At 51.7% G+C, this 26,552-nt stretch overlaps 1 protein-coding gene across 2 annotated transcripts in view; it reads right to left on the bottom strand.

The window, feature by feature from the left end:
- Positions 1-3,159: 3,159 nt before the first annotated feature.
- GPD2 (glycerol-3-phosphate dehydrogenase 2) overlaps positions 3,160-26,552 on the bottom strand; it is a 53,666-nt gene continuing 30,273 nt past the window's right edge. Inside the window, exons 7-17 of one of the 2 annotated variants that reach the window (XM_053947291.1) lie at positions 22,442-22,594; positions 20,932-21,076; positions 16,729-16,922; positions 14,828-14,962; positions 14,416-14,591; positions 13,820-13,951; positions 12,695-12,853; positions 11,854-11,966; positions 11,696-11,774; positions 11,501-11,599; positions 3,160-5,861 (exon numbers count right to left, since the gene is read on the bottom strand). In XM_053947291.1, the coding sequence (XP_053803266.1) occupies positions 5,736-5,861; positions 11,501-11,599; positions 11,696-11,774; positions 11,854-11,966; positions 12,695-12,853; positions 13,820-13,951; positions 14,416-14,591; positions 14,828-14,962; positions 16,729-16,922; positions 20,932-21,076; positions 22,442-22,594 (1,511 nt within the window). In that variant the 3' untranslated portion in view covers positions 3,160-5,735. Of the gene's footprint in view, positions 5,862-8,474; positions 9,806-11,500; positions 11,600-11,695; positions 11,775-11,853; positions 11,967-12,694; positions 12,854-13,819; positions 13,952-14,415; positions 14,592-14,827; positions 14,963-16,728; positions 16,923-20,931; positions 21,077-22,441; positions 22,595-26,552 lie in introns of those variants that run through there. The other variant, XM_053947290.1, reaches the window with a different exon arrangement.

Genomic DNA, 26,552 nt, shown 5'->3' with positions numbered 1-26,552 from the left:
AAATTTATTTATTAGAAACAAACTGTTCGGGAACCAAGGACTGTTTTTAATGATCCAAAACAGAAATAAGTGTTCTAGTCTATTACTGCCCTATATGGAATAAATCAATATTAAAACTAATTAACCCTTTTCAAAGGCGTTTTGTCTCTGGTTTTTATTTAATGGTTCAGTGCAACCTGAAGTACTGCCAGAGCTGGATAAGCTCCATTTAAAAAATGGCCAATTTTGAAAACAATTTAACAGCTTACTGTGATGAACATTTTTGTATTTTTTTTTTTTAACCAGGCAGAACTTGGCTCCAAGAGAAGATGGGGGATAAAGCATCTCCTTTGCTGATGCAATGAGTCACTAATCAGAACTGGCCACCCAGCTCAGCCTCAAGTGGAAAATGCATATGTATCTCTGGGATTTCAAAATAAATATTATGGGCAAGCTTTTAAGTGCTGTTCTGCCAGCTATAGGGTTCTAGATGAGGATTTTTTTTACATTCCTAAACCAGAAAAATCCTGACCTTTCTGCAGTTCACAATATTTTGATGCAAGAAAGCAGAAATCTAAAGGAAGGGGGGGAAAAACTCCCAGTAAAGTATCCCTGCTTACTGCTCCCTCCTTCCTACAACAGTTCAACCGGAGAATCTCTTAACACCAAACCAAAAGAACTTCAGTAGCAATAATCAGTTTTTAAATTCATATGAAAGCTTTATTAGTTGTTCCTCGCACGGTTTAAAAGAGATGAGACAGCTTTTCAGACAATTCGGGGAGAAGCAAGCCCTGTTCACCTGGCCACTCTGGGCTCCCACACTCCTCTTCCTCCCAGGAAATTACAAATTAGAGGAGTGCAGGAGGGGGAGAGAAAAGCAGTAATTTATGAAAACACAGTACACCATAATTTTGCCATTTTTCTGCAATAAGGATGGCAAATGATTCATGGGGAAAAATGAAATATATTCCCCTGTCAGCTCAATAGATCCAAGATTTACAGCTCCTCGACTTGGACAGGAACAGCTCCGCTTGCATAGGAATGAATTGCAAATCAGTTAATTGGAGAGATGCAAAAATAATAAACGAACCTGTGCAGAAAAAACGGAGCAACAATTCGGGAGAGCAAATGAAGGGCAGCGTAGCCCTGGGATTGTTCTGGGGGGGGACAGGGCCCTCGGCACTGGGGCACCACCCCGAGCCTGCCGGGTTTACAGATCCCTTTAATTCCAGCTGCGGCCGCTGGAGCACGGCGGGTGCGGGAGGCAGACCCCAGTCTGGCAAATAAAGGCACGGGGCAGGGAGAGGTGTCCCTGCAGGTGAGGCACAGCTCACCTGGGCCATGGAGGGTGTGACCCCTGCACACAGCTCACCTGGGCCATGGGGGGTGTGTGACCCCTGCACACAGCTCACCTGGGCCATGGGGTGTGTGTGACCCCTGCACACAGCTCACCTGGGCCATGGGGGGTGTGTGACCCCTGCACACAGCTCACCTGGGCCATGGGGGGTGTGTGACCCCTGCACACAGCTCACCTGGGCCATGGGGTGTGTGTGACCCCTGCACACAGCTCACCTGGGCCATGGGGTTGTGTGACCCCTGCACACAGCTCACCTGGGCAGTGTGGGGTGTGTGACCCCTGCCCACAGCTCACCTGGGCCGTGTGGAACACCTGCCCCAGCCCTGCCCACAGCTCACCTGGGCAGTGTGGAACACCTGCCCCATCCCTGCACACAGCTCACCTGGGCAGTGTGGAACACCTGCCCCATCCCTGCACACAGCTCACCTGGGCAGTGTGGAACACCTGCCCCATCCCTGCACACAGCTCACCTGGGCAGTGGGGGGTGTGTGACCCCTGCCCACAGCTCACCTGGGCAGTGTGGAACACCTGCCCCATCCCTGCACACAGCTCACCTGGGCAGTGGGGGGTGTGTGACCCCTGCCCACAGCTCACCTGGGCCGTGTGGAACACCTGCCCCAGCCCTGCCCACAGCTCACCTGGGCAGTGTGGAACACCTGCCCCAGCCCTGCCCACAGCTCACCTGGGCAGTGTGGAACACCTGCCCCAGCCCCCGGAGGGCTGCGAGGGCTCGGCAGGGGCAGGCAGGGCCCGTTCCGGGGCACGGAGCTGTCCCAGCAGCACGGCCACAGCCCCACGGTGGCCTTGTCCCCACAGCTGCCATCAGCTCCCAGCTGGCACGGGACACACCCAGCTCGGCCCCGAGGCTGATATTAATGCTGCTCTGGTATTCCCCATCGTGTTTCTAACCAGGCTGCAACAGCCACACCAGGGCAATAAATCTGAATTTCTGACCATTCAGGGGAGACACCAGAGGAAGTGACTGGCCCCAGACTCCTGTGCCTTCCAGCAGCAAAGCCAAGAGCTTGACACGAGGCAATTCTAGTGCTGCAAAATATTTGGGATAAAGCTGATCACAGCAAACATCCTTTGCCTTATCACTTACACGCCGTGGATTAGGGGAAAATCCATAATCTCTGTGGTTCCCCTCGGATCTGGTTCATTCCCACGTGGAGGGAGCTGCTTGTACATCAGCACAGCTCCGTGGCAGCTGTGCAATATCCCTGCTACAAGTGTAAATGAACCCACGAAATAATCTGGAGATTATGGAGATTGTGCTCACGCTGCTAAGGGCGCTGCTGACTCCCTGACAGGGAAAATGGATCTGCTCTGCTGGAACACCCGTGGCAGCCCGGGCTCACCTGACACGGAACACGACCCACAGGGACTGGGAAACCTCTCATCTAACACAGAACATGACCCACAGGGACTGGGAAACCTCTCCTGCCCCCTGGCACTGGAGTGGGTCAGGATCAAACCCACCCGAGCGTGGGGGCTGCTCCCGGCCGGCAGTGAAAATCAGGAGGACAATGCACGTCTCGCTATCGGCCGAGCCCAGTGGCTGCTGCCGTTCCAGCCCCAGGGCAGTGCAGGACTCCTCACCTGCCACTGCCACTGTCACCTCCCGGCAGTGCCGAGCCTGCACTCACTCCTCACTTCCACTCCCTGCAGAGCACTCAGGTCTGAGCTAAGAGGGGAAGGCGTGGGCAACCCGGGCTCTGTTCCCCAAACCCGTCCATCCCCACCTCCTCCTTCCCAGAGAAACTTCCCCAGGGCGACTCCGAGGTATTTGTGCACCTGCCACAACAAACTGCCAGCGAAAGGAGCTTTTTTAGCCAGTTTTATTGATTCATGCTTTCAGTCCTCACTCAGTTAAAAACAAGGCACATTAAATACATCCTCTTATTGCTCAATAAACGCATGCGGCTCATTCCAGATATCAAAGGTAATAAATAATGGCAGGAAAACACCAGGACAGTTGTAAAAATGACAACCCAGTTTCAAACACAGCATTATTTTACAGCCCAGGCTGCAAGAGGAACCTGACAACAGACCAAAGTGCCACATGAAAACCTGCAGCGTGTCTGTACAGGTATTTATACACACCCAGACACTGCATGGACCCCCCCTCCCCACTGGGGCACGTCACTTACAACACTAAACACCCACAGAAAACCCAGAAATCTTCACTTCACACACACAGTCCCACTCCTGCTTTTCCATCCCAGACCAGCGCAGCAAGACAGAGACACCACACAACTCTTCCCACAGTACACCCACATGAAAAGCCCCACAGAGCAAAGGCAGCATTCCTGCAGACAGGACCAGGGGATAAATAAACAAACACGTGGGAGTTTTCCTGTACTGCTGGGGGAACACGTGCAGCTGTCCCTGTCACTGCAGGCCTGGCTGTGCCGTGCAGGGGAGCAAGAGGTGACACAAAGCAAATCCATGCCCAGGGACACACAGCCAGGAGAACCCACAGCCACATTCCAGAAGCAAGATTAGCAAAATGAGAACAAAGAGCATATTTTGGGTACAACACAGAAATCCTGCTTTCCAGGTAAATTCACGTTATTATTTTAACAATGCCAGTTAGAGAGGAGTGGAGAATTTATCTTTAAACTGTACAAAAGCTGTTCAATAGTGAAAATATTTTTTCCTTACAAAATACCTGTTCAACACTGGAAATATTTCTTCCTCACGTGGCCTGGAAAAGGCTTCATGACTTTTACTTTGTTTTTTTTCCCCTTACACTTCTGTTAACAGCAGAATCCTGAACCCTTCCCTCGCTCACTGAGCCAAAATTTCTGTGTGTTACACATTCACTTCATTCTGCAGGACATGTGAAACCTGTCACCGTGCGTTTGAACACAAACGTTCCATCCTTGCCCTGAACATTCTGGAACACAGCTCAAAAGGAAAAGCCTGCAGGGCCACGGGAACAAACCCCTTTGTTCACTAAAACATCCTTGTGGTGCCAGATGTGCCAACTCCCCCTTCCTCAGCCCTGCTCGAAGCACAGAGCCAGAGCCTGAACAACATCTGCACCAAAAAGCAAACTGAACAGGCAAACCCCATCTCAGCTGTTCTAGGAACTCATTTTAGGTGAGTCTTACCCTTTTCTTCTGTATCTACTGTTTTTCAGCACCTGGATGTTTAATGTTTTTGTTAAGGGCTCTGCTACTGCAGCCCAAGACAGCATCTGCACTCACTGTGCTATAACCCACCACTCCTCAGCATCTCCATTTGTGTCTGGAGCCATTTTCCCTGTTAAAGTATCCAAGGAATCCTTGCTGTTCACTCCTGCCCTGTTGGGCATCCCTGATGGATGTTATTTTCCATCAGTGGACATGGTGATACCAGTTAAATACATCAAATTTTTTACTTCAGCAGAAATTCTGACCCCTGGGAAGTGAAGCTTGATTTGAGGTGGAAATTGCTCTACTCAGGGAATACAGCAGATGCCAAATCCAGCAGAAAACCAGGTTTCCCAGCCTTGTTCTACATCAGGCAGCAATCTCCCACCTGATCTCAGCCCAACCCAGCAGCAGGAGGACAACAGGCAGGTACAGCAGTGCTGGAAACAGCTCCAGTGAGGGCTCCACGCTTTGGTTTTCCGTTGAGCTGCTGAAAAACAGCCCTTTTCTTCTAGAAAAGTTAGTAGGATGCAAGACACACACTTTGTTTTTTTCACTGTGTCTGAGCATTTTTAAATTAATATTTAACAACATTGTGCTACCAAAACCTGCTCTGTCCTACACAGCATCAGGGTTTGCCCCAAGCTTGAAGCTCTTTTTAGTATAAAACACCTTTTGCCTTTATTTCACTGCACAAAGCACCACCTGCAGACAATGCCATTTATTAGAGGCAGTTTATTTGTGTTAACAGGGGAGAAGGGAAGCTGTGCCCAGCTTTCAGCTACATTATTACCTCGGGTGATTAATCCAGGTGTCTTGTTTTCCGGCTGGAATTTCTGAGTGGCCAAGTGCTGGCAGCACTGGAGTAACAGGGCAAACCCACCACCCAGAGCAGGCTCAGGACATGTCTCCACTGCCCCCACCCCCAGGAAGTGCTCCTCTGGAATGGTGCCTCCACTCCAGAACACAGCTTTCCCTCTCTTGCTCCTTGCTGAAGAGGCAGAGGCAGCTTAGAGATGTCGTGTTGGCAGAACTCAGCGCGTCGAAGGGCAGGATTCCCTCCGAGCACCCAAGTGAAGGCGATGCAAACGTCAAGGGCCGGGGCAGGGCGTGCCCAGAGCGCTGCAGCCCGCACTCCTGAGCCCTGCCAGGACACCCCAGCCAGGCCACGTCCCGGAGCAGCAGGGAAATCATCGGTGCCAGGACAAACACCGGAGTCTCCTGGGAGAGCTGCCCCGGGGCCAGGAGCGCCCTGGGGCTCAGAGCCCGCCGCCGCTGCGGTCCACAGGGATGGCCTGGCGGCGCCAGAGGTTCTCCTCGGCGCTCTTCATCAGCACGGCCAGCCTGCTGCCCGACACACGGCCCTTCTGGATGGCACTCATCAGCTGGGGACACGGGGACAGCGACTCAGGGGCTGCCAGCGCGCCGCGGGCCAGAGCCACCGCGGGGAGCCCGCAGGCCTGGGTTCCCAAGCTGCAAACCCCAAACTGCAAACCCAAACTGTAAACCAAACTGTAAACCAAACTGTAAAACAAACTGCAAACCCCAAACTGCAAACCCCAACTGCAAACCCCAAACTGCAAACCCAAACTGTAAACCCCAAACTGTAAACCAAACTGCAAACCCCAAACTGTAAACCAAACTGCAAATCAAACTGCGAACCCCAAACTGCAAACCCCAAACTGTAAACCCAAACTGTAAACCAAACTGTAAAACAAACTGTAAAACAAACTGCAAACCCCAAACTGTAAACCCAAACTGTAAACCCCAACTGCAAACCCCAAACTACAAACCCAAACTGTAAACCCCAAACTGTAAACCAAACTGCAAACCCCAAACTGTAAACCAAACTGCAAACCCCAAACTGCAAACCCAAACTGCAAACCCCAAACTGCAAACCCAAACTGTAAACCAAACTGTAAACCAAACTGTAAACCAAACTGTAAAACAAACTGCAAACCCCAAACTGTAAACCCCAACTGCAAACCCCAAACTGCAAACCCAAACTGCAACCCCCAAACTGTAAACCAAACTGCAAACCCCAAACTGCAAACCAAACTGTAAACCCAAACAAACTGCAAACCCCAAACTGCAAACCCCAAACTGCAAACCCAAACTGTAAACCCAAACTGTAAACCCAAAACTGTAAACCCCAAACTGCAAACCCCAAACTGCAAACCAAACTGCAAACCCCAAACTGCAAACCCAAACAAACTGCAAACCAAACTGCAAACCCCAAACTGCAAACCCAAACCGTAAATCAGACTGTAAACCAAACTGCAAACCCCAAACTGTAAACCCAAACTGTAAACCCAAAACTGCAAACCCAAAACTGCAAACCCAAACTGCAAACCCAAACTGTAAACCCAAACTGTAAACCCCAAACTGCAAACCAAACTGCAAACCCAAACTGTAAACCCAAAACTGCAAACCCCAAACTGCAAACCCAAACTGTAAACCAAACTGCAAACCCCAAACTGCAAACCAAACTGTAAACCCAAACAAACTGCAAACCCCAAACTGCAAACCCAAACTGCAAACCCCAAACTGCAAACCCAAACTGTAAACCCCAACTGCAAACCCCAAACTGCAAACCAAACTGCAAGCTCCAAACTGCAAACCCTAAAACTACAAACCCCAGCTGCAAACCCCAAACTGCAAACCCCAAACTGCAAACCCCAAAGTGCAAACCCCAAACTGCAAACCCTAACTGCAAACCCCAAACTGCAAACCCCAAACTGCAAACCCTAAAACTACAAACCCTAAAACTACAAACCCCAGCTGCAAACCCCAGCTGCAAACCCCAAACTGCAAACCCCAAGCTGCAAACCCCAAACTGCAAACCCCAAACTGCAAACCCCAAATTGCAAACCCAAACAAACTGCAAACTCCAGCTGCAAACCCCAGCTGCAAACCCCAGCTGCAAACCCTAAACTGCAAACCCCAAACTGCAAACCCAAACAAACTGCAAACCCAAACTGCAAACCCCAGCTGCAAACCCCAAACTGCAAACCCCAAACTGCAAACCCCAAATTGCAAACCCAAACAAACTGCAAACTCCAGCTGCAAACCCCAGCTGCAAACCCCAGCTGCAAACCCTAAACTGCAAACCCCAAACTGCAAACCCAAACAAACTGCAAACCCAAACTGCAAACCCCAGCTGCGGCCTCAGAGCCTCGCCCAGACTCCCTCACACCTGGCAGGACTGGCAGGGACTGCTCTGGCCAGTCCTGGTGGCAGCAGGAGGGCAAGTACCCAGCATGATGCACTTGGAGCAGTGCAGACACCACCAGTGCAGCCAGCCATCATCGCTGGAGCTCCTCTGTGACATCTGAGATTGTGGGAAAACCCAGCAGGTGCACAGGCTGCACCTGGTTAGTTGTAGTATCCAGAAGATTCAGGATTTTTTTTCCATTTAGGAAGAAATAGTTCTCAGTGAGGGTGGGCAGGCCCTGGCACAGGGTGCCCAGAGCAGCTGTGGCTGTCCCTGGACCCCTGGCAGTGCCCCAGGCCAGGCTGGAACACCCTGATCTAGTGGAAGGTGTCCCTGGCCCTGGCTTGCAGATGAGCTTTAGGGTCCCTCCCAGCCCACATCATGCAGGGATTTCATGATTCCTGATCCATCACTGATCCCAGACCTGCCCTTTTCCACCCACATGCCTTTCTCTGGAGAGACACTGTACTTGACTCCCACAATTCTTTCAAATCCAAATTCCTTCATAGACTTTTAAAACTAATTTGCCTCTAAGTCCTGGAAGCTGGACTCTTCTCTCTCCCACTGAAAGCACACTAGTGCTAAGATTTTAGTTAATTCTTTTTTATCCCATGGATAAAGCCAGCATTAGAGCTGAAATTACCTGCAGCCAGCTCTGCAGAGCGCGCTGGGGAAGCAATTGGCACTTGCCAAATGCAATTTCTTACTCCCATGGACTGCAGGAATCCCTCAGATTCCCTCCTCCCACAGGAAAAGCTGCTCGTTAGGCTTGCAGCTGGACCTGTGCAAATGTGGTGTGCCCTTCTCCCTGGCGTCCCTCCCAACTCCAGAGCCACGGGGACGAGGCCAGGCCTGTGCACGGAGGGATCTCCCAGCAGCAGAGGCACTGCCTCCTGCCCAGCCACCCTCCAGGGCCACCGGCCTGCCAGAGCCTGGGGCAACGTGCTTTAGAGGAATGCGATGGGCTTCCAGGCCCCTTCCCACCCTAGCCACTCTGGCATTCCACGATTCCTGCTGGTTGAACACAGGGTGCCCTTTACATCCCACCTGCAGTTCCAAGGTGCCCTGTCCCTCGTGGAGCAGCACTGCCAGCAGCTGGCTCTGCAGGAGCCCAGCCCTGCCCCAGGCAGCCCCTGTGCCCCGGGCTCTGTGCCAGCTCTGCTGCCTGCCCCGGGCAGCCCTGCTTGCCCCATCACTCCACGGGCACCGTGTCGCCCTGTTCTTTTGAGAGTTTTAAAGTTCTTCTAAAAGTTCCTGTGCCTTCTGATATTTACATATCTCAGCTGAGTTTTCTCACGCATGTTCACGTAAATAATGATTGTTTTGCATTCTTCTTTGTGGGAGGAGAGAATTGATGGGCTGTTGGTTTGACCAGTGTGGTTGGAGAGGTGGCAATTTCACCCTCCAATCCACTGTCATTTCTGCTGTTGTATATACAGTGGAGTCAGAACATAAAGTTTGCTTTTTTGGGTTCTTTTTCTTTCCTTTTACATCTAGCCTGCTTCTGTGAGTTATTTCGTGTCGCAGAGTGACAGCACCAAGCACCAGGGGCTGCCAGGGCCACTCTCTGCCAGCCCCCTGAGCCCCATGAAGGTGGCCAAGGCCAGCCCTGCTCTGCTCCCACCTCTGCAAGCCAGCAGCCCCCAGGCACAACCTGCTCTATTTTCCAACACAAACCTCCACAAATATTTGCCCAGGGCTTGCACAAGTTCTGCGCTGAAACGCAATTACTTGAAAGTTTTCAGAAAGCAAACACTCAAGTACTGGGCACTGACTTAACAGATCCATTAAAAAATTAAACAAACATTTAATGTATTTTGCTCCTTCCATGGCAACCCCAGTTCATTTCAGTGGCACCTTCCTGCTTAGCACTGAGTGCTTCCCTGGAGCAGTGCAAGGCACAGGAGAGGGCTCAGCCCTGCAGTGCCATTGATGCCTCAGGTCTAGATTTTATATTTTTCAGGCTCTGTGCTGCTTTGGTGTGCAGCTCTGAGCTTCACATTGAGTGTTGCTGAGCTCTCTGCACAGAGCAGGGAGACAAAACAATTCCTGCTCCAGCTGGGCACCAAGGACAAATGATCCAAAGCTCAGGCCCAAGAGCACAACCAGCGTGGGCTGCAGAGAGAAAAACAAGCAGGATGGGACTTGATCACCTCAAGCTGGAAGTGGCCAATGAACTGCAAGGTGCAAATGGAGCAGAGCTGATCACAGTGAGAGCCCCCGGGAGCGCTCGTGCATTTTGTGCCATTTTGGTTCATCTTGGGTGCAGCCCTGGCTGGGCTCTGGTGCTGCCCAAGGTGGATCCATGGAGGAGATCCTTTGAATAAATCCCTGCTTTATTCTGTGACTCCATCCAGCCTCTGCTCCAGGGCAGCCTGCTCAAGGCATCCCCATCACTGCTGCTCCACACCCAGGCTGCTCTGGGGGATGTGCAGGAGCCACAGGGTGATAGGTTTGCACAAACAACCCTGAAATACTCCTAAGCACTGCCTGGCCTTTGCATTCTGTGGGATGATGCAGGGCTGGCAATCCCTGGTGAGACTGGTCAGCGTAGCAAAACCACCCCAGAACACCCCCAAACCCCACAGAACAACAATTACTGGTTGTTTCAGCTCCCCAGCCAATGCACCCAAGCTAACCAAACTCCAGCTAGCTCAGCCCTGCAGAAAGGGCTGGGCTGCCCCAGTGAAAGGCTTCCAGTGGAGGTACCAGGGTGTTCCCTTCCAGCAGCCAGAACCCAGCTGGGCTGCTCTCTCCCATTCAAACAGATCAGCATAAACTCCCAAAGCCACTGATTCTCCTTCCCCCCTGGCTTGTTTGGTTTGGTTTTTCCCCTTCCCCCAAATTCACTGCAGCTCCTCAGCTCAATTGCTGCATTTTAGGCAAATAAATACTCCTTTTTGCTAATGCTGGACACAACCTGTGAAAATTTTCTGCATTTAGATTCAACAATGCTGCTCTTATCCCCAGCTCATCTCCAGAGAGACAATTACCATTTCCTTTGCCTTGATCTTGTTTGTTTAACTTGACACAGTGAAGAAAGGGCTGACATTGACCAAAATCCCCAGCATTAATTTCCCTCCTGTTTGGCATTCATCATTGCCACCGGGCAGGGGAGACAGGGCAGGCTCTGAAATACCACCCCAAAAAAGACTCCTCAAACATCAACCCAGCTGACTTATGCAAAGGGAGCGCCCTTGGGTTTGCTTGAAAGCCCCCCAAAAAGCAGATGCATGGAATTTTTTTCAGAGAAACTGGGACAATTTAGCCAATCCAGGAATTAAAATGGATTATAGGGCCTGCATGGGCTCTAACTACAAGATCATTCTTTATAATATTCAGTTCATTATTTAGTTCATCATTATTATAGTTATATTACTATTTATCACTATAAATATTTGGTTATTTAGTTATTATTCAGTTTCTTAGTTTACTCATTTTTATAATAACCCTTAACAGCTGCAGATAATGTCAGTGTGCACACTTCTGCCATGTACCTTCCAATGGACACCTGTATAATCTTTAATATATTTAAACAGCATTTCTGGGCTTAAAATGCCAAATTCAGGTCTGGACTGGGGCATACTTTGTAAATTGGACTTGTTCTTTGAGTCTGACTAGGCAAAAAAAAAACACAACCTGAATTTCCAAGCTGCTTGAGGATGCTCTGTGTGCCCCTTGTACCACCACCACCACCACAGGTAACAATCCCCTGGTCTCCAGCCCAGCCCTAAGCAAGGGGAAAAGTTCCCCAGCTGCGTCTTTGCAGTTTGAAATCCAGCCTTTCCAGGACCCAGAGGAGGCACGTACCTGCAGGAACTCGTTGAGCTCCACCTGCCCGTTTTTATTGAGATCCACCTCGTTGAGGATCTCGTGGAGGGTGTTCTCGTCCATCTGCACGCTGATGCTCTGCAGGACGAGCACAGGAGGAGGGGGCTCAGCAGCCCGGGCCTCACCCTCTGACAGGCTGCTCCCAGAGGGAGTCAGGAGCACGGGGCAGCTCACCTGCAGCACTCGCTGCACGTCCAGGATGGTGATGAAGCCCTTCTTGTCCTTGTCAAACATGCGGAACCGCTTCTTGTACCTGCCAGGGAGGGGCTGGCCCGTCAGGGTGCCACGGGCTGCAGGGACAGCAGCTCGGGCAGCCCTCCTGCCTCACTCACCTCTCAATGTCTGAAGGCACCAGGCTGATCTCAGACCTGTCTGTTAACTGATCTGTTTTCACTTTGTAGCCCATTTCATAGTACAGGAATGTTTTAGCAGTTTCAAGCTCTTCCTGCAATGAAAACACAAAACCTGAGTATCCGAGCAATAGAGCAAGTTCTTACACAAGTATTTATTTTTTACACTTTACTATTAGCTTCTTCCACTTAACCAGTACTTTTCTAAGGTCCCAAAACTAAGCAGATGGCAGCTGAGAAGTATAAAGAAGTTAAACTTAGGCACTTTTTACCCTTGGAAAAAGGTATCCAGGCTAGTAAAGACTTCTAATTTCGGTGTAAATGCTTTCAGGAGCATCCACACCTTCAGTCACACACAGTCTGTCTGCCCCTTTCAGGAAGAAATGGCCTTTTTAGGCCAGGCCTACAACTTGTCATTTCTCTCCCACTTGATATCTTAGTGTGATGATTCACATAGCTGTCCAAAATCAGAAAAAAAATCAGGGAGCTCAACACCAGGCAGGTTCTTTATCATTACAGGAGCTTCCTTTGCTGCGGCAGATCTGTTGAGAAGTGTCAGTAAAGCAAAATAACTGACAGGAATAAGACAGCAATGCCAAGCCTGCTTTCATTTCTAAGGCTGGGGAGCAAGAGGATACAGATCTTCCCGTTCCCCTCCACCCTGGCTAATCCCAGATAAAGTCTTTAGAATGAAATGCACCAAGTGACTCATTCTGCCGGGAATAAAACATCACTTGTAGGTCTCTATTCACCCAACTGGGATCCTTAACACGGGAAACTCAAGCAAAAGGCAGCGGCTGCAGCTGGAGAGGGCCCTCCGTACCTTCTTCTTCTGCTCGCACCAGTTGAGCTCCTTGGCCATGATGTCCACGATGCGGGGCAGGGCCTCGTCGGCAGCCTGCACGTTGAGGAAGGCCAGGCGGGTGCGCCGGGAGATGATGTCCACGGCGGTGCGCGCGTACTCCTTCACCCCATACACCACCTGGAGGGGCAAGGGGACACAGGGCTGGCACCCCACACCCCAGAGCACGGCTGGGAGAGCTCCCTTCTCCTTGGGACGTTTTGCAGAACCCGCCCGGGATCGGGTGTTTGTGCATGAAGTAAAAAACAGGCGCTATATAAATACTGAATTGTGTCCATTTCTCCCGGGGTTCTGAGGTCAGGGTGACCCCGAGATCGTAAAGAGTCTTTGGTCCCCTAGCCCGGCACAGCCAAAGAAGGAGCCTGGAATGTGTCTGATTGCTTTTCCAAGGTTGTTTATTTCTTCTGATCTATAAACATTCTTTCTCTGACCTGCCCAGCTCTGCCTAGCAAGGAGGCCATGGCCATCTGCCCTCGAGCCTCAGGCAGCTCCCACCTTATATACTCAAAACTACGTGTGTATGTTTACCATTTATTACTAATTCCCATCACCTATGTTAGACTGTGAATCTCTGCCTTAAACCAATAGAAAAGTGTCACCATCACACCAAGACATGGAGGACAAGAAGAAGGAGAAGAAGGCTAGGACACGCACAAATTCCTCCATCTTGTACCCCCTGAACCCCATTCTAAAAACCCCAAAATTCTACTTTTCCACCCTGTGTTAGTTCAACTACCACACTACTCAAACCCTTGTGACTTGTAATTCCTCATACAGAATTGGCAGTTTTTCCCATGGGCTAAAATGGAAGCCACAGGTGTTTTTGACTTTGTGCCAAGGTCTCCAAGCCCCCTGCCAGGGTCTGGAGCCAGCCAGGGCAGCCAGAGGGATGTCCTGGACTCTGACAGAATTGTGCATAAATATATTAATGTGCATATATATCAATATACGAAGTGTGCTCTGGGTACAGGCATAGAAAATATCTTGGCCTCCCCAAAGGAAAGGGCTCAAGGAGATGTTTCAGAGCCATCGACCTGCTCATCCCAAGGACACAATCACAGAAGGTGACATGGTTTTCCCACATACCTCAGCTTCAATGTAAGGAAATTCAGATACCAGACGTTTCCCAACAATAGGCCACCTCTTCCCTGTCACCTGGGCTATTTTGGCCACCTCAAAAGCCTTGTCCCCGTAGGTGGAAGCCAGGTGCTGAGCCACCTGTGGAGAGGAAAACAAATCCAGCATGCTTCGAAAGCACATGAAAGACACGTTCCTTAACCTTTCCCTCATCCCCAATAACAAACAGGCTGCCAAGGGTGTTGGAGTGTGACAGTGTGGGAGGAAGCTCTGTGCTGTGGGAGGCTGGACCAGCACTGCCCTGCCGTGTCTGTGCCACCAGGCCTGACAGCCCAGCTCTCCTGCCACAGGGTGATCACACTGCTGCACAGCTCGGGGGGCTGCAGGGACCACAGACCCCGGCAAGGCAGGGCATTTTTAGCAGGAAACAGTCAAGATACAGAGGAAGAAAAAAGGGGAAGATGATGAACAATCACTAACCTTATTTCTGTTAGAACTATCTCTGCCTCAGCGCTGATCGGGCTCACCACACCTTTGCCCAAGTTACACTGGTGTTTGATTGAGGGGAAGACCAGACCCCTCCGAGGCAGGAAGCCAGGACTCACCTCACTTTCCAGTCCGTAGTCCTGGACCAGTCTGATGTAGAGTGTGGGGCTCCAGTCCTGAGCCCCCTCCAGCTGCAGCCCCATGGTTCTGCAGGAGCCTGCCTGCAGGTTGTGCTCGCGCACGGCCGCGTCGATGGTGTCCCGTGCCATGGCACGGTAGGTTGTCCACTTCCCACCTGGGGGAACAGTGCTCACCTCGTTATTTGGGAAAGCAGCAGGAATACAAGCTCTTACACCCTACAGACACATCTGTGTATTCCATATATCACATGACTGGCGCCAGGCTTGCTCCAAGCTGCCCGCTGCCACTGACAGAGTTACAGGAGCAGAAGCATTCCCACGGAACAAGATTTTTGCATGGAATGCCCTGGGGAAGCCCAGCAGAGCTGGAGTTTGAAGGAACCCCCAGTACCTGCAATGGTGATGAGGCCGCTGTCACTGATGGTCACGACGTGGTTCCGGGATAAGGACTGGGTGTCCTTGGAGTCGGGGTTGGTGACCAGGGGCCGGATGCCACTCCAGGCTGCCAGCACATCTCCTCTTCTCACTGTGCAGAGCCACACTGAGGCACGGCCAGCCCGAGCCCAGGCGTGCCCAGTTCCCACTGGGCACTGCCAAGGGCTGTCCCACACCCTGCTCGGCCCTGAGCACCCCCAGAGCTGGGGAGAGCCCCCAGAGCCAGGGGAGAAGCTGGGCTATGGAATCTCAGAACCACTGATATTGGAAAAGCCCTCCCAGGCCAATGCCCACCTTGTCACCAGCCCAGAGCACTGAGTGCCACATCCAGGTGTTCCCTGGACAGTTCCAGGCATGGGGACTCCAAACCTCCCTGGGCAGCTCCAGCCTGACCCCCTCTTTCCACAAAAATTCTTCCCAATGAACCTGAACAGTCCTGACGTTACATTTTGTAAACCAAAACAAAGTTTGTTACATGAGTGTAACATTTCCTTTCAGATCTTCCAAGCTTTTCCTCTAGATTGAAGGCTATTATTCCAAGATTTCCTCTTGACAAGCCATCTTTATCCACAGCCTTCACTCTAAGTGCAGTTAGCAATTTGCTTTATACTGAAGTCTTTGGAACATGTTTTTACTACAACTTTCAAATGACCGATAATTGAAAAATCACTAAAAGGGTGTAAAAAACATCCCCCAAAGAACACGGAATAGATTTCCGAAATCAATGTGCTCTGCCAGCGTGTTCAACCTGCCAAAATGAAGTGTTAATCACAGACACAAGACCCTGTATTAGGTTTATAAACTAATGAAACTACAGAAAGCAGCACGCGTGACGCTGTAATTAAGCAGCTGGAAGGTGTCCAAGCCTGTGGAAGCTGATAACCCTGGCACTGGCTCTGGCAGCAGAGGCAGGGCTGTCGAGGGGTGATATGGGCAGTGCCGTTGTTATTTCAGCTCCAGCCATCTATAAACAGTAATTGCACAGGAAAACCAGCACAGGCCCAGCTGGGCTGAGCCAGAGGGACTGAACACTTCCGAATGTGCTGCTGGAAAATACGTGGGAAACCAGGGAACGGACTGCTTGGGACAGACCTTGCAGCTCATCCCATCCCAGCCCTGCCATGGCAGGGACACCTCCCACTGTCCCAGGCTGCTCCCAGCCCTGTCCAGCCTGGCCTGGGACACTGCCAGGGATCCAGGGGCAGCCACAGCTGCTCTGGGCACCTGTGCCAGGGCCTGCCCACCCTCCCAGCCAGGAATTTCTTCCCAATATCCCATCTAATCTCTGTCCTATTCATATTCCCATCTCCCTCCCTGGTCTCCTGCGGTTCCAACACCAACTGCTGCTCCAGGAGCTTCCCTGGACACGTTCAGAACTTCACACAACATGCAGACATCAGTTCTCCACTTCAGGAAACAAGGAATCGTTCATTCCCATCTCCAGACAGCAGGTTTTCCTAAACCTAAGTGTGTTACAGTGCTCCTGCCCGAGTGCTTTTCGGACTTATTTTAATGCTGCAGCGGAAACGCAGCAGTACAAATGCTTTCACAGAATAATTTAAATAAACCAAACCCTCACTGTGGAGGAAAGACAGCTGCCCAGGGCAGTGGTGGAGTCACCCAAAAACAGGTGGATGTAGCAGCTGGGGAGATGTGGGCAGCTGTGGGCAGCTGTGTCAGGGGGCTGATGGGGGCCTGGAGGGGCTGAAGCAGCATCACTGCACAGCTCATGCTGACACCTCAGCACAGCGCTGTGGGACAGCCAGATGCCAAGAGCCACAGCTTCAGGCAGCAGCACATTCTCCCCCAGGCTGGAATGCCCCGCAGCCCTTCCCAGGAAGGGTTCCTGGGGGTTACCTTCCACGTCGGGGCCCAGGTAGTTGCGCACTTCGCTCAGGATGAAGTTGATGTCCTCCTCCGTGGGGATGGGGTGGGAGGTGACATCCGTGGGGCTGTCCGTGGTGCCTGCGATCGTCATCTTCTCCCAGGGCAGGAAGAAGATCACTCTGCCATCGCTGGTGGCCGGGTCCAGCAGCCCCATGTTGTCAGGGCTGAAAGAGAGGAGGGGCCTGGCACCTGGGGCTGTCCCCGCACCCCAGTGCCCAGGCAAGGACTGGGACACAACACCTGTTCTCAGGTAAAGGGAACAGGTGATTTATTAACATAAATCAACAAATAATGGATTGCACGTGTGGCCAAGACACAGCTTTAAACAGATGTCCCAGAAGTTTGGGGAAACAAGGCCCGTGGATGTTTTTATGCCATAAAATCACAGCGATGCCTCCAATCTGCCTCCACAGTAAAGGTGGAGCAGGAGGGGAGAGGGGTGGTGACTGAGAGGAAAAGGAGAACAAAGAAGAGAAATGAAGACATGTAAGGAATATCCTTGCAGTGACACTAAGCCTGAGTTTGTCACCACCTGCCACTTCAGCAGGAAGGAACACCCACAGACTCCCGAGGGATGTGGACCAAGGAACGTGCTCGGAGTGCTTCCAGCTCTGTGGCCCTGAATGGGGAACTGTGCTTTGAGGAAAAAAGGCAACAGGGACACTCGGTGGATGCTGCTACTCAGGCATTTCTCATTACTTCTGCCAGTGCTACCACAGAATGATTCAGTACAGGGATGAAAAACCCTAGTGCTTTGGATAGATTTTAATTCATGTATCAGGTTTTTCTGGTGTAATGAAAGAAAGATATCCACAGTATAAATCCACCACTTCCTCATGGCTTATTAAAAAGCTCGGCTTGTATTTCAGAAGACAAAAGGCTTTTATAAACACTTAAAAGGAAACAGCTTTTATGGAGTAAAACATTGAACTGCCCCTTTTTTGATCATTTTTTACTGCAAGGATTGATGCTGACTTTCATTTAAGGTGCTGCAACTCCCTTTACAAACATGTGCAGTCAGGTCAGGGCTCTTCAGGCTGTGCCCCTGCTCCTGAGCCACAGGGAGCACATGGAAGCAGGGCAGGAGATGCAGATTTAGGTGGCAGTTGTGGACTTCAGTGGGGAATTATTCAATGGACTCAAATCCTAAGGCAGGCAAAGACCTGCTTGGGTGGGATTTACCTATTCAAGCTGCATATTGCATTTTTAGGAAGTCTGAAGTGATTACTGAAGGAAGTTGGCAATATCTGGCAAGGCTGGCAGAGAGGCTGAGAATTTCATAGCTAGCATGTATATTAGACCCATTTTAGCTGATATTTATAGACAGCTTAGGCATACGGTGGCAGAGGTACAATCTAATAGGGGAAGTCAACACAGGTTTGGGAAAGGTAAATCACCTCAGACAAATGATTACTTTTTAAAATGAAAAAGCTGTTGATTTAGAGACAGAGGAAATCAGAGGTTTAATATACAGTATCAGAATTCAGAAACTTTATAGACATTTTCTTCAAAGTATGATTTTTTTTTTAATGTGATTTCATAAAAACAGTTAAAAACAAGGAAGGGAAACAAACAAAGACTTCCAACTAAGTTTCCCCACAGCACCTCTGAACTGAAGTGTTTTAGATTGCACAGCAAGTGCTGAGAAAGGCTGGAACAGTTTTTCATATGCCAATGATTTACTGAATCGCTGATACCAGCTATCCTGGGAAGCTCTCTCTCCATGCCCTTTGCCACGCCTGTTCCAGCTTATTTAAATAACTAAAGAACCACCCAAACAAATGCAAAATAAGGTGGTTTGCATCAGAAAGAAGCATCTTAACACCCAAACACTGGCCTTCCTGAGGCCTCAGGAGTCATGCTGCTGCACACCAGGAATACCTCTGAAACAACATGGTTTTATGAGGCAGGAATTCCTACAATTCCACCACGGATAGGAGCAGGAGGTAAGAGCCATGTAGCCATGGTGAGATTTCTCTTTCAAGATGGCTAAAATGGGCAAATTGAGGATTGGAAACTCCAACATGAAGCATAAAGCAATGCCTTTACAGAGAAATGTAGAGGCAAAAGGTCTGGGAGATCCATGGAAGGTCTTGGATCCATGGAAGATCTCCAGCTGAAGAAGCATTTGACCAAAGCACCACAAATGCAGTTTTAGAACGATAAAAAGTGACTTTCCATAGAGAAGAAGTGAGGTGCAACAGGCAGGTTTACCTGGAATGTGGAATGCAGAGCAGAGAGGAAAATTCCAGGAAGACAGAAACATATGAAATTGGTCAGAAGGGAGAGGAAAAAGCCTTGCCTTCACAGACACATTCCAGGCAGGAAGCCTAATTAATGAGGGGAGGAATTCTGGGACTATTAATGAAGGACATCAATGAGTAAGAAACCCATGGGGAGTGAATGCATTAGGTTAACATTAGTTTTACAAAATCTTGACTATATTTATAACTAAAACCCTCTAGATGTTAAAAAAAAAAACCAAAAAAAAATCATTTGTGTGACTGTGGGCCAAAATCCTGTACCACATTCACAGGGCACACGTGGACACGGTGAAATGCCAGCCTTCCTGTGCCGAGCAGTGTTCCTTGGCACCACGAGAAGCAAGGCCTGATACAACCAAGATTAAATCCCACCAGTGTTTTCTATTTAGCAGACAGCTCCCTGCTTTCAGCTATCCCACTCCAAGGAAATTCAGTGCAGTGTTATCTTGTCAGCTGTGCTGTGGAGGCAGTGAGTGGGCAGATACTATTTTCCAAGGAAAGTAATGCCCACATGCTGGCATACACCGGGGAACATGGAGAACAAGAATTCTCCACGTTTCCAATTAAAATTACTGGGTTATTAGAGAATAAATAAATCAGAGCTCTCAAGCGTATCCAGCCATCTTCTACTTTGAATTTATTAAGTGAGCCCAGGTTCTAGGGTTTTCCATGTTTTTGTGTAGGGCCATAAAGCTAATCACACACATCCTTCTCCTGGCATATGAGGAAACTGGGATTACAGCCCATTTCTCCACATTTTTAGTACTTTAAAGCAGCTATCAGGTCATTTTACCAATTTTCATGGAGAAAGATACAAAAATGAAAAAAAAAAAAAAAAACAAAAAAACAGAAGAGAATGCAGGGGTGATTTTACACCAGGCCAAAAATGCCTCAATTTTACAGTGTGTGGTGGTGTCCTGTTGGGAGAGCTGTGGCAGAAACACCCCCTGGTGCACGGGAAGGCTGAATTCCCATTCTGAGCGGGGCTGTGGAAGGCATTACTGCAAGGGCACTGTATCAACACAACTGGGCTAAGTCCATAAAGGGGAATTTCCATTAGGATGCTAATGACTTCAGGAACCAAAGGTAATATTTGAGTTCCGACTGACAAGGCTGGCTCGGGAGAAGGGGATTTGGCTTTGCACAGCAAACAGGGAGAGGAGCAGGGGACTGCAGGGAGCAGAGTGCCACGGGAACCTCTCCTGGAACACGGAGGGCACGTCCTGTCCACCAAACCCCCCAAGGGTGGGCGGGTGGGCTTGGGGCCACAGCAAATGTGGTTGTGCTACTCTGAGCTACGGCCATTGCCTGGGACAGTAATGATTATTACTGATTACCCTGCCCATCCTCTCACTTATTCTGTGCTTTGCACTCCTGTTTTCTCTGAGCAGAGCCACATCCCGGCAGAGTCACTGCACAGGGAGTTTCATGTGTGAAGGCAGGCAGTGGAACAGGACGATCCTTAAAGTCCCTTCCAACCCAGACCACGCTGTGATTCCATGACTTAACAGGACAAGAGATTCTGTAGGAAGGTGCAACCTCTCTGGAAGGTTTTACACGCTCCTTGTTTCCCCGAGGGGGTGACCAAGCAACAGCACACTCAGCTCAAAGGCATCATTGAAACAGGTGCTTTCACACCTGGGCATGTGCTGCCTAAACGCCTTCTGCTTCAGCAGGAGTCCTGCCTTGGGGAGCTCTAACTAAAACCTCCACGGCCTCAGTCTGTTCTGAATAGATGAAATTGTTCTCCTCACCGGCACAGCGCCAGGATCCTCTTTAAAAAACACAAACAGAAGTCAGGCTCAAACTGTGCAGAGCAGAGCCGGCGGGCGCCTCTCCCAGCCGGTTCACTCAGCAGCAGCAGAGATCACCAGCGGCGTCACGCGGGCAGCAGGCTCCCCTGCCTCACCTGTAATAACCAGGCATCACGATATGCACGCCTGCACTGGGCTGACAGATGTTGGGCACCTCCTGATCATCCATTTTGCGGACTGAGTCTGTGAAAGGTCCCGTGGCATTGATAACGCACTTGGCTCTGACATCGAACTCCTTCCCTGTGGAAGAAAACAGGATCCATCACAGACACCGTTGGTTTCCTGCTCGCTGATGCTCTTTGTTATTCGTCTCCCTGTGAACTCAACCTACTGTAAAGTGTACCCTGCGTGTCTGAACACAACAGCTGGCATGGGTTCTAAAAATCAACTGAGTGTTCACCAACACCAGATCGGAGAGGAAATGTTTTAGAGTGGAATTCCAGCTTATCTGTAAGGGCAGAGAGAGGCAGGCGGGGTGGAAGTTGCTCGGCTGAAATCTGCCTCTCAAGAAGAGAGATTTCAGTCTCAGCCCGCAGACTCGGTAAATGGGATTACTACTGTACAGCACGGAGCCTTTACAATGTCATCCTTGCTTGACAGAAGGGCTGGGATGCAGAGCTCAGTCTGGCCTGCCAAAACACTGGGGTTTGAGTGAGAAATGTGACAGAAGGGGAAGCTGAGTGACACTAATGGCACGGCCCAGAAAGATGGCTCCTGAGCTGGTTCAGGGCTGTTTGCAGACGGCAGTGGCCACACTCCTCCCTCCTGTGTTATCCCAGGGTGTCACTGTCCCCTGCAGAGCACCCCACAGCCCCCACTCACCTGTGAGCACATCCCTGCAGTGGGACCCTGCACACCCCACAGCCCCCACTCACCTGTGAGCACATCCCTGCAGTGCACCCTGCAGACCCCACACACCCCCAAACCCACATTCATCCATGAGCACGTCCCTGCAGCGCACACCCCAAACACACCCCAAACCCCGTACGGACCCCAAACCCCACACTCACCGGTGAGCACGTCCCTGCAGTGCACAGACCCCCCCCACACCCCGCACACACCCCAAACCCCACACAGACCCCAGACCCCGCACACACTCCAAACCCCACACACACCCCAGACCCTGCACTCACCGGTGAGCACGTCCCTGCAGTGCACAGACCCCACACACATCCCACACACACCCCAGACCCCAAACACACCCCAGACCCCACACACACCCCAGACCCCACACACATCCCAGACCCTGCACTCACGGTGAGCACGTCCCTGCAGCGCACCCCGCAGACCCCACACACACCCCACACAGACCCCAAACCCCACACTCACCCCAAACCCCACACACACCCCAGACCCCACACTCACCCGTGAGCACGTCCCTGCAGCGCACCCCGCCGACCCCACACACACACCCCACACAGACCCCAGACCCCACACAGACCCCAGACCCCACACTCACCCCAGACCCCGCACTCACCCCAGACCCCACACAGACCCCAGACCCCACACTCACCCGTGAGCACGTCCCTGCAGCGCACCCCGCACACCCCACACACACACCACACTCACCCCAGACCCCGCACTCACCCCAGACCCCGCACTCACCCGTGAGCACGTCCCTGCAGCGCACCCCGCAGACGCGGCCCGTGCCCGGGCCCTTGAGCAGGTGCCGCACCTCGGTGTAGTTGGCGGTGGCAGCGCCGTAGCGGGCGGCGGTCAGGGCGATGGCCAGGTTCATGCGCGCGTCGTTGTGCTGTCCTGCGGGGAGGGAAGGAGCCGTCACCCGGCGCTCCGGCAGCGTGTCAGCACGGCTCTGTCACCGCTGTCCCTGTCACCGCTGTCCCTGTCACCGCTGTCCCTGTCACCGCTGTCCCTGTCACCGCGCGCAGCGCTCACGGCCGCTCGCTGCCGGGCTCTGCGCGCAGGGCCGGGCCGGGCCGGGCCGTGCGGGCACCGCCGCGCCCAGCGCGCCTCACGGGCCCTGCCTGCCCCACAGAGCTCTGCCTGCCCCACACGGGCTCTGCCTGCCCCACACGGGCCCTGCCTGCCCCACAGAGCTCTGCCTGCCCCACACGGGCTCTGCCTGCCCCACAGAGCTCTGCCTGCCCCACATCTGCCCTACAGAGCTCTGCCTGCCCCACACTCACCCTACAGGGGCTCTGCCTGCCCCATATCTGCCCCACAGAGCTCTGCCTGCCCCACAGAGCTCTGCTTGCCCCATGCCTGCCCTACAGGGGCTCTGCCTGCCCCACAACTGCCCCACAGAGCTCTGCCTGCCCCAGGCCTGCCCTACAGGGGCTCTGCCTGCCCCACAGAGCTCTGCCTGCCCCACACCCGCCCTACAGAGCTCTGCCTGCCCCACACGGGCTCTGCCTGCCCCACAGAGCTCTGCCTGCCCCACACAGGCTCTGCCTGCCCCACAGAGCTCTGCCTGCCCCATGCCTGCCTACAGGGGCTCTGCCTGCCCCACAGAGCTCTGCCTGCCCCATGCCTGCCCTACAGGGGCTCTGCCTGCCCCACAACTGCCCCACAGATCTCTGCCTGCCCCACACGGGCTCTGCCTACCCCACAACTGCCCCACAGATCTCTGCCTGCCCCACACGGGCTCTGCCTGCCCCACACCCGCCCTACAGAGCTCTGCCTGCCCCACAGAGCTCTTCCTGCCCCACAGAGCTCTGCTTGCCCCACACCTGCCCTACAAGGACTCTGCCTGCCCCACGGGACTCTGCCTGTCCCATGCCTGCCCTACAAGGACTCTGCCTGCCCTACAGAGCTCTGCCTGCCCTATAGAGCTCTGCCTGCCCCATGCACACCCTACAGAGCTCTGTCTGCCCTACAAGGGCTCTGCCTGCCCCTTGCCTGCCCCACAGGCTGTGCCTGTGCCTCCCCCCAAGGAGCTCTGCCTGCCCCACACACATCGAGCCCCTCGCTGGGGGTCTGCACCGCTGCACTGAGCAGCACACAAACCGTCCCTCCCTTCCCTTTATCATCCTGCCCTAGCTCGGTACCCGTATCCCAGATTTTGACAGTACAACTGGTATTAACCAACAAGTCTGATTAGCGAGAGAACACGACACTCGACATCCAACACATCCTTTTAGAGACTCTGCCAAATTTAACTGGGGTTTTTTTTTTGTATATTCCTTTGAACTTCCCAACATACAACATAAAAGCACCCAAAAAAGAGAAATAAGTGGACAAGAATTAATGAAGGATTCTTAACACATATCATTAAAGATTTATTACTGAAATTCCCTCGTTAAAGGAAACCAAGAGAGAGGTGGAGGGACTGTGAGGGGAAGATGATTAATTACTCTGAAATGCTGGCTTCACCTGAGACTTTTCCTATTTATTATTGCACTGAAGTTGGAGGCCTGGATGCTGGCTGGAAAGAATTACTATACATTGAAGGGGCCAGGCTCTGTGTGTCCTGAATAATTAATTTCTGAGCAGGCTAAACTTCCTGAGGTTCACTTCCCCACCTGTTTGGACCACTCCTATCACAGACCATACTGATAAAGTGATAAATCTGTAATAGATACTGTAGGTGATTTATGTTGCCAGCATTCCCAGCATTTAGTATAAATGGTTTATGTAAAGTTTGGTCCTTCGGATTCTGCCTGCGCAGATCTCCGGCCCCCGTGCAAATCATCTGTTCCCAGCTAAAAGGGCAAAGTTATAAAGATGGGATCAATGGCCTCGCAAGCACTGCCTCCCCTCCCCAAACCCCTCATTCTGACCCAGCCCAGGCTGTGCACTGCCATCCGTCTTCAGCTATGAGGAAAAAAGTTACACAAAGTGTACAGAAACGGCAGCATGATAAAGCACCGATGAAGAAACAAACAGTAACTCCAATTCCACTCAGCAAACAATGCCCAGAATCGGCCGCAACAACGGAAGAACAGCAAAACAACTGAGCGAGACGTCAGGAAAAGTTGGGGATGCTCCATCACACGAGATGCACGAGAGGGAACAACCATCGGTCAGAGCTGGCAGGCAAAGCTTTCAGTAAATGCAGGGGCCCTGCTGCTGCTGCCGTGGCAGGGAGGGATAAATGACCTTATGAGGTTCACCTCAAAGCTGCCCACTTTCAGGCAGGGTTGAGAGAAGGTACAGCTCGTGTGCAGAGGGAGCACTGGTTGAAAAAGGGACAAAGGACAGCGGCAAGGTGTGGAACAGCAGCTGCTTCCACATAACAACATTCCAGAGGAACCCAGTGAAAAAGGGACAAAGGACAGCAGCAAGCTGTGGTACAGCAGCTGGTTCCACATAACAACAGGGATTCCAGAGGAGCCCAGTGAAAAAGGGACAAAGGACAGCAACAAGGTGTGGTAGAGCAGCTGCTTCCACATAACAACAGGGATTCCAGAGGAGCCCGGTGAAAAAGGGACAATGGACAGCGACAAGGTGTGGTACAGCAGCTGGTTCCACATAACAACAGGGATTCCAGAGGAACCCAGTGAAAAAGGGACAAAGGACAGCGACAAGGTGTGGTACAGCAGCTGGTTCCACATAACAACAGGGATTCCAGAGGAACCCGGTGCTCAGGGAATGACTGGACGTGGCACTCAGCGCTCGGGGCCGGTTGATGAGGTGAGGTCACAGCTTGGACTCGATGCTCTTGGAGGGCTTTTCCAACATAAGTGCTTCAGTGATTCTGTAATGCAGGAAACGCTCCCCGAGGCTGAAGCCAGGGGCTCTCAGGAGCTCGTTGTTCTGGAGACATCCCCCTTTACTGGGGCTGGACTGGGGCCAGCCTGACCCATGGCAGTGCAGGACTCGGCCACGCAGCAGCACCCCGCAGACAGGGCCCCCAAAACCCAAACCCTGCCGTGCCATGGCACATGGGGATTTGTTCCCTCCTTGCAGCAGGACCCCGGGGCCAGGGGGATCAGACCCCCCCAGTTGCTCCTGCCAGCAGTGCCCCAGGGGGCACCGACACAAACCCCACTGCCTGCGGTGCCCTGGTGTGGGGATTCATCACATTCAGCACGACCCCACTTCAGCCAATATTAGCTCTGGTCTATGGAGCCCTGACTGTTTAAATTTGGCGAGTTTGCCTCTTCCCAGATTTGTCACTTATTTGTCCAGAGCAAAAGCAATCTGGAGAAGCCAATCAGCAGAATAAATAATGTGGAAATGGGTAGCTTCTATAAAACCAAACTTCCAAGTAACAATTGTTTAGCAAGCCCCAAATCCAAAGGCTGCTCGGCGTTTTGCTGAGCCTCCCAATGCTCCTAAAGTCAGAGTGAGCTCAGGACACTCTCAGCACATGCCAGGATTTGGACCACTGTGCTCAAAACAACATTTTCCTCCTTTCTCTAAACCTCTCATCCATTTTCCCCTCATCATTATTCTGACGCAAGAACCCCCGTGCTATTACTCACTCCTCAGCTGTCCAAAAGCAACTGAGTGCCCGTGGAATGCATTTGCAGGCAGAGGACTGGGAAATAACCAGTTCCTGATTAACTACATGGCTAGAAAAACACACTGGCTTCAGATTGATGTGACCTACAGTGTGGAGTCCTTGAGTATTTCATGGCATAAACAGCGGAGATCTGGAGAGGTCTGGATTTGAAAGGAGTAAAGAGTGACTTCCTACCTTGGGAATTTATCATCTGTGGAGAACAACAGTGCAACAGTTTAGGAGAGATGGGGTCACAGGATAGTGGTTCTATACTCAGGAACAGCTGGGTTTTTGTTTTTTTTTGGTTTT

This window comes from Vidua chalybeata, chromosome 7 (assembly GCF_026979565.1).
Source record: "Vidua chalybeata isolate OUT-0048 chromosome 7, bVidCha1 merged haplotype, whole genome shotgun sequence".
Classification (NCBI taxonomy): Eukaryota; Metazoa; Chordata; class Aves; order Passeriformes; family Viduidae; genus Vidua; species Vidua chalybeata.
Note: the sequence above shows the minus strand (reverse complement) of the source record. Positions and strands in the feature narration are given on the sequence as shown.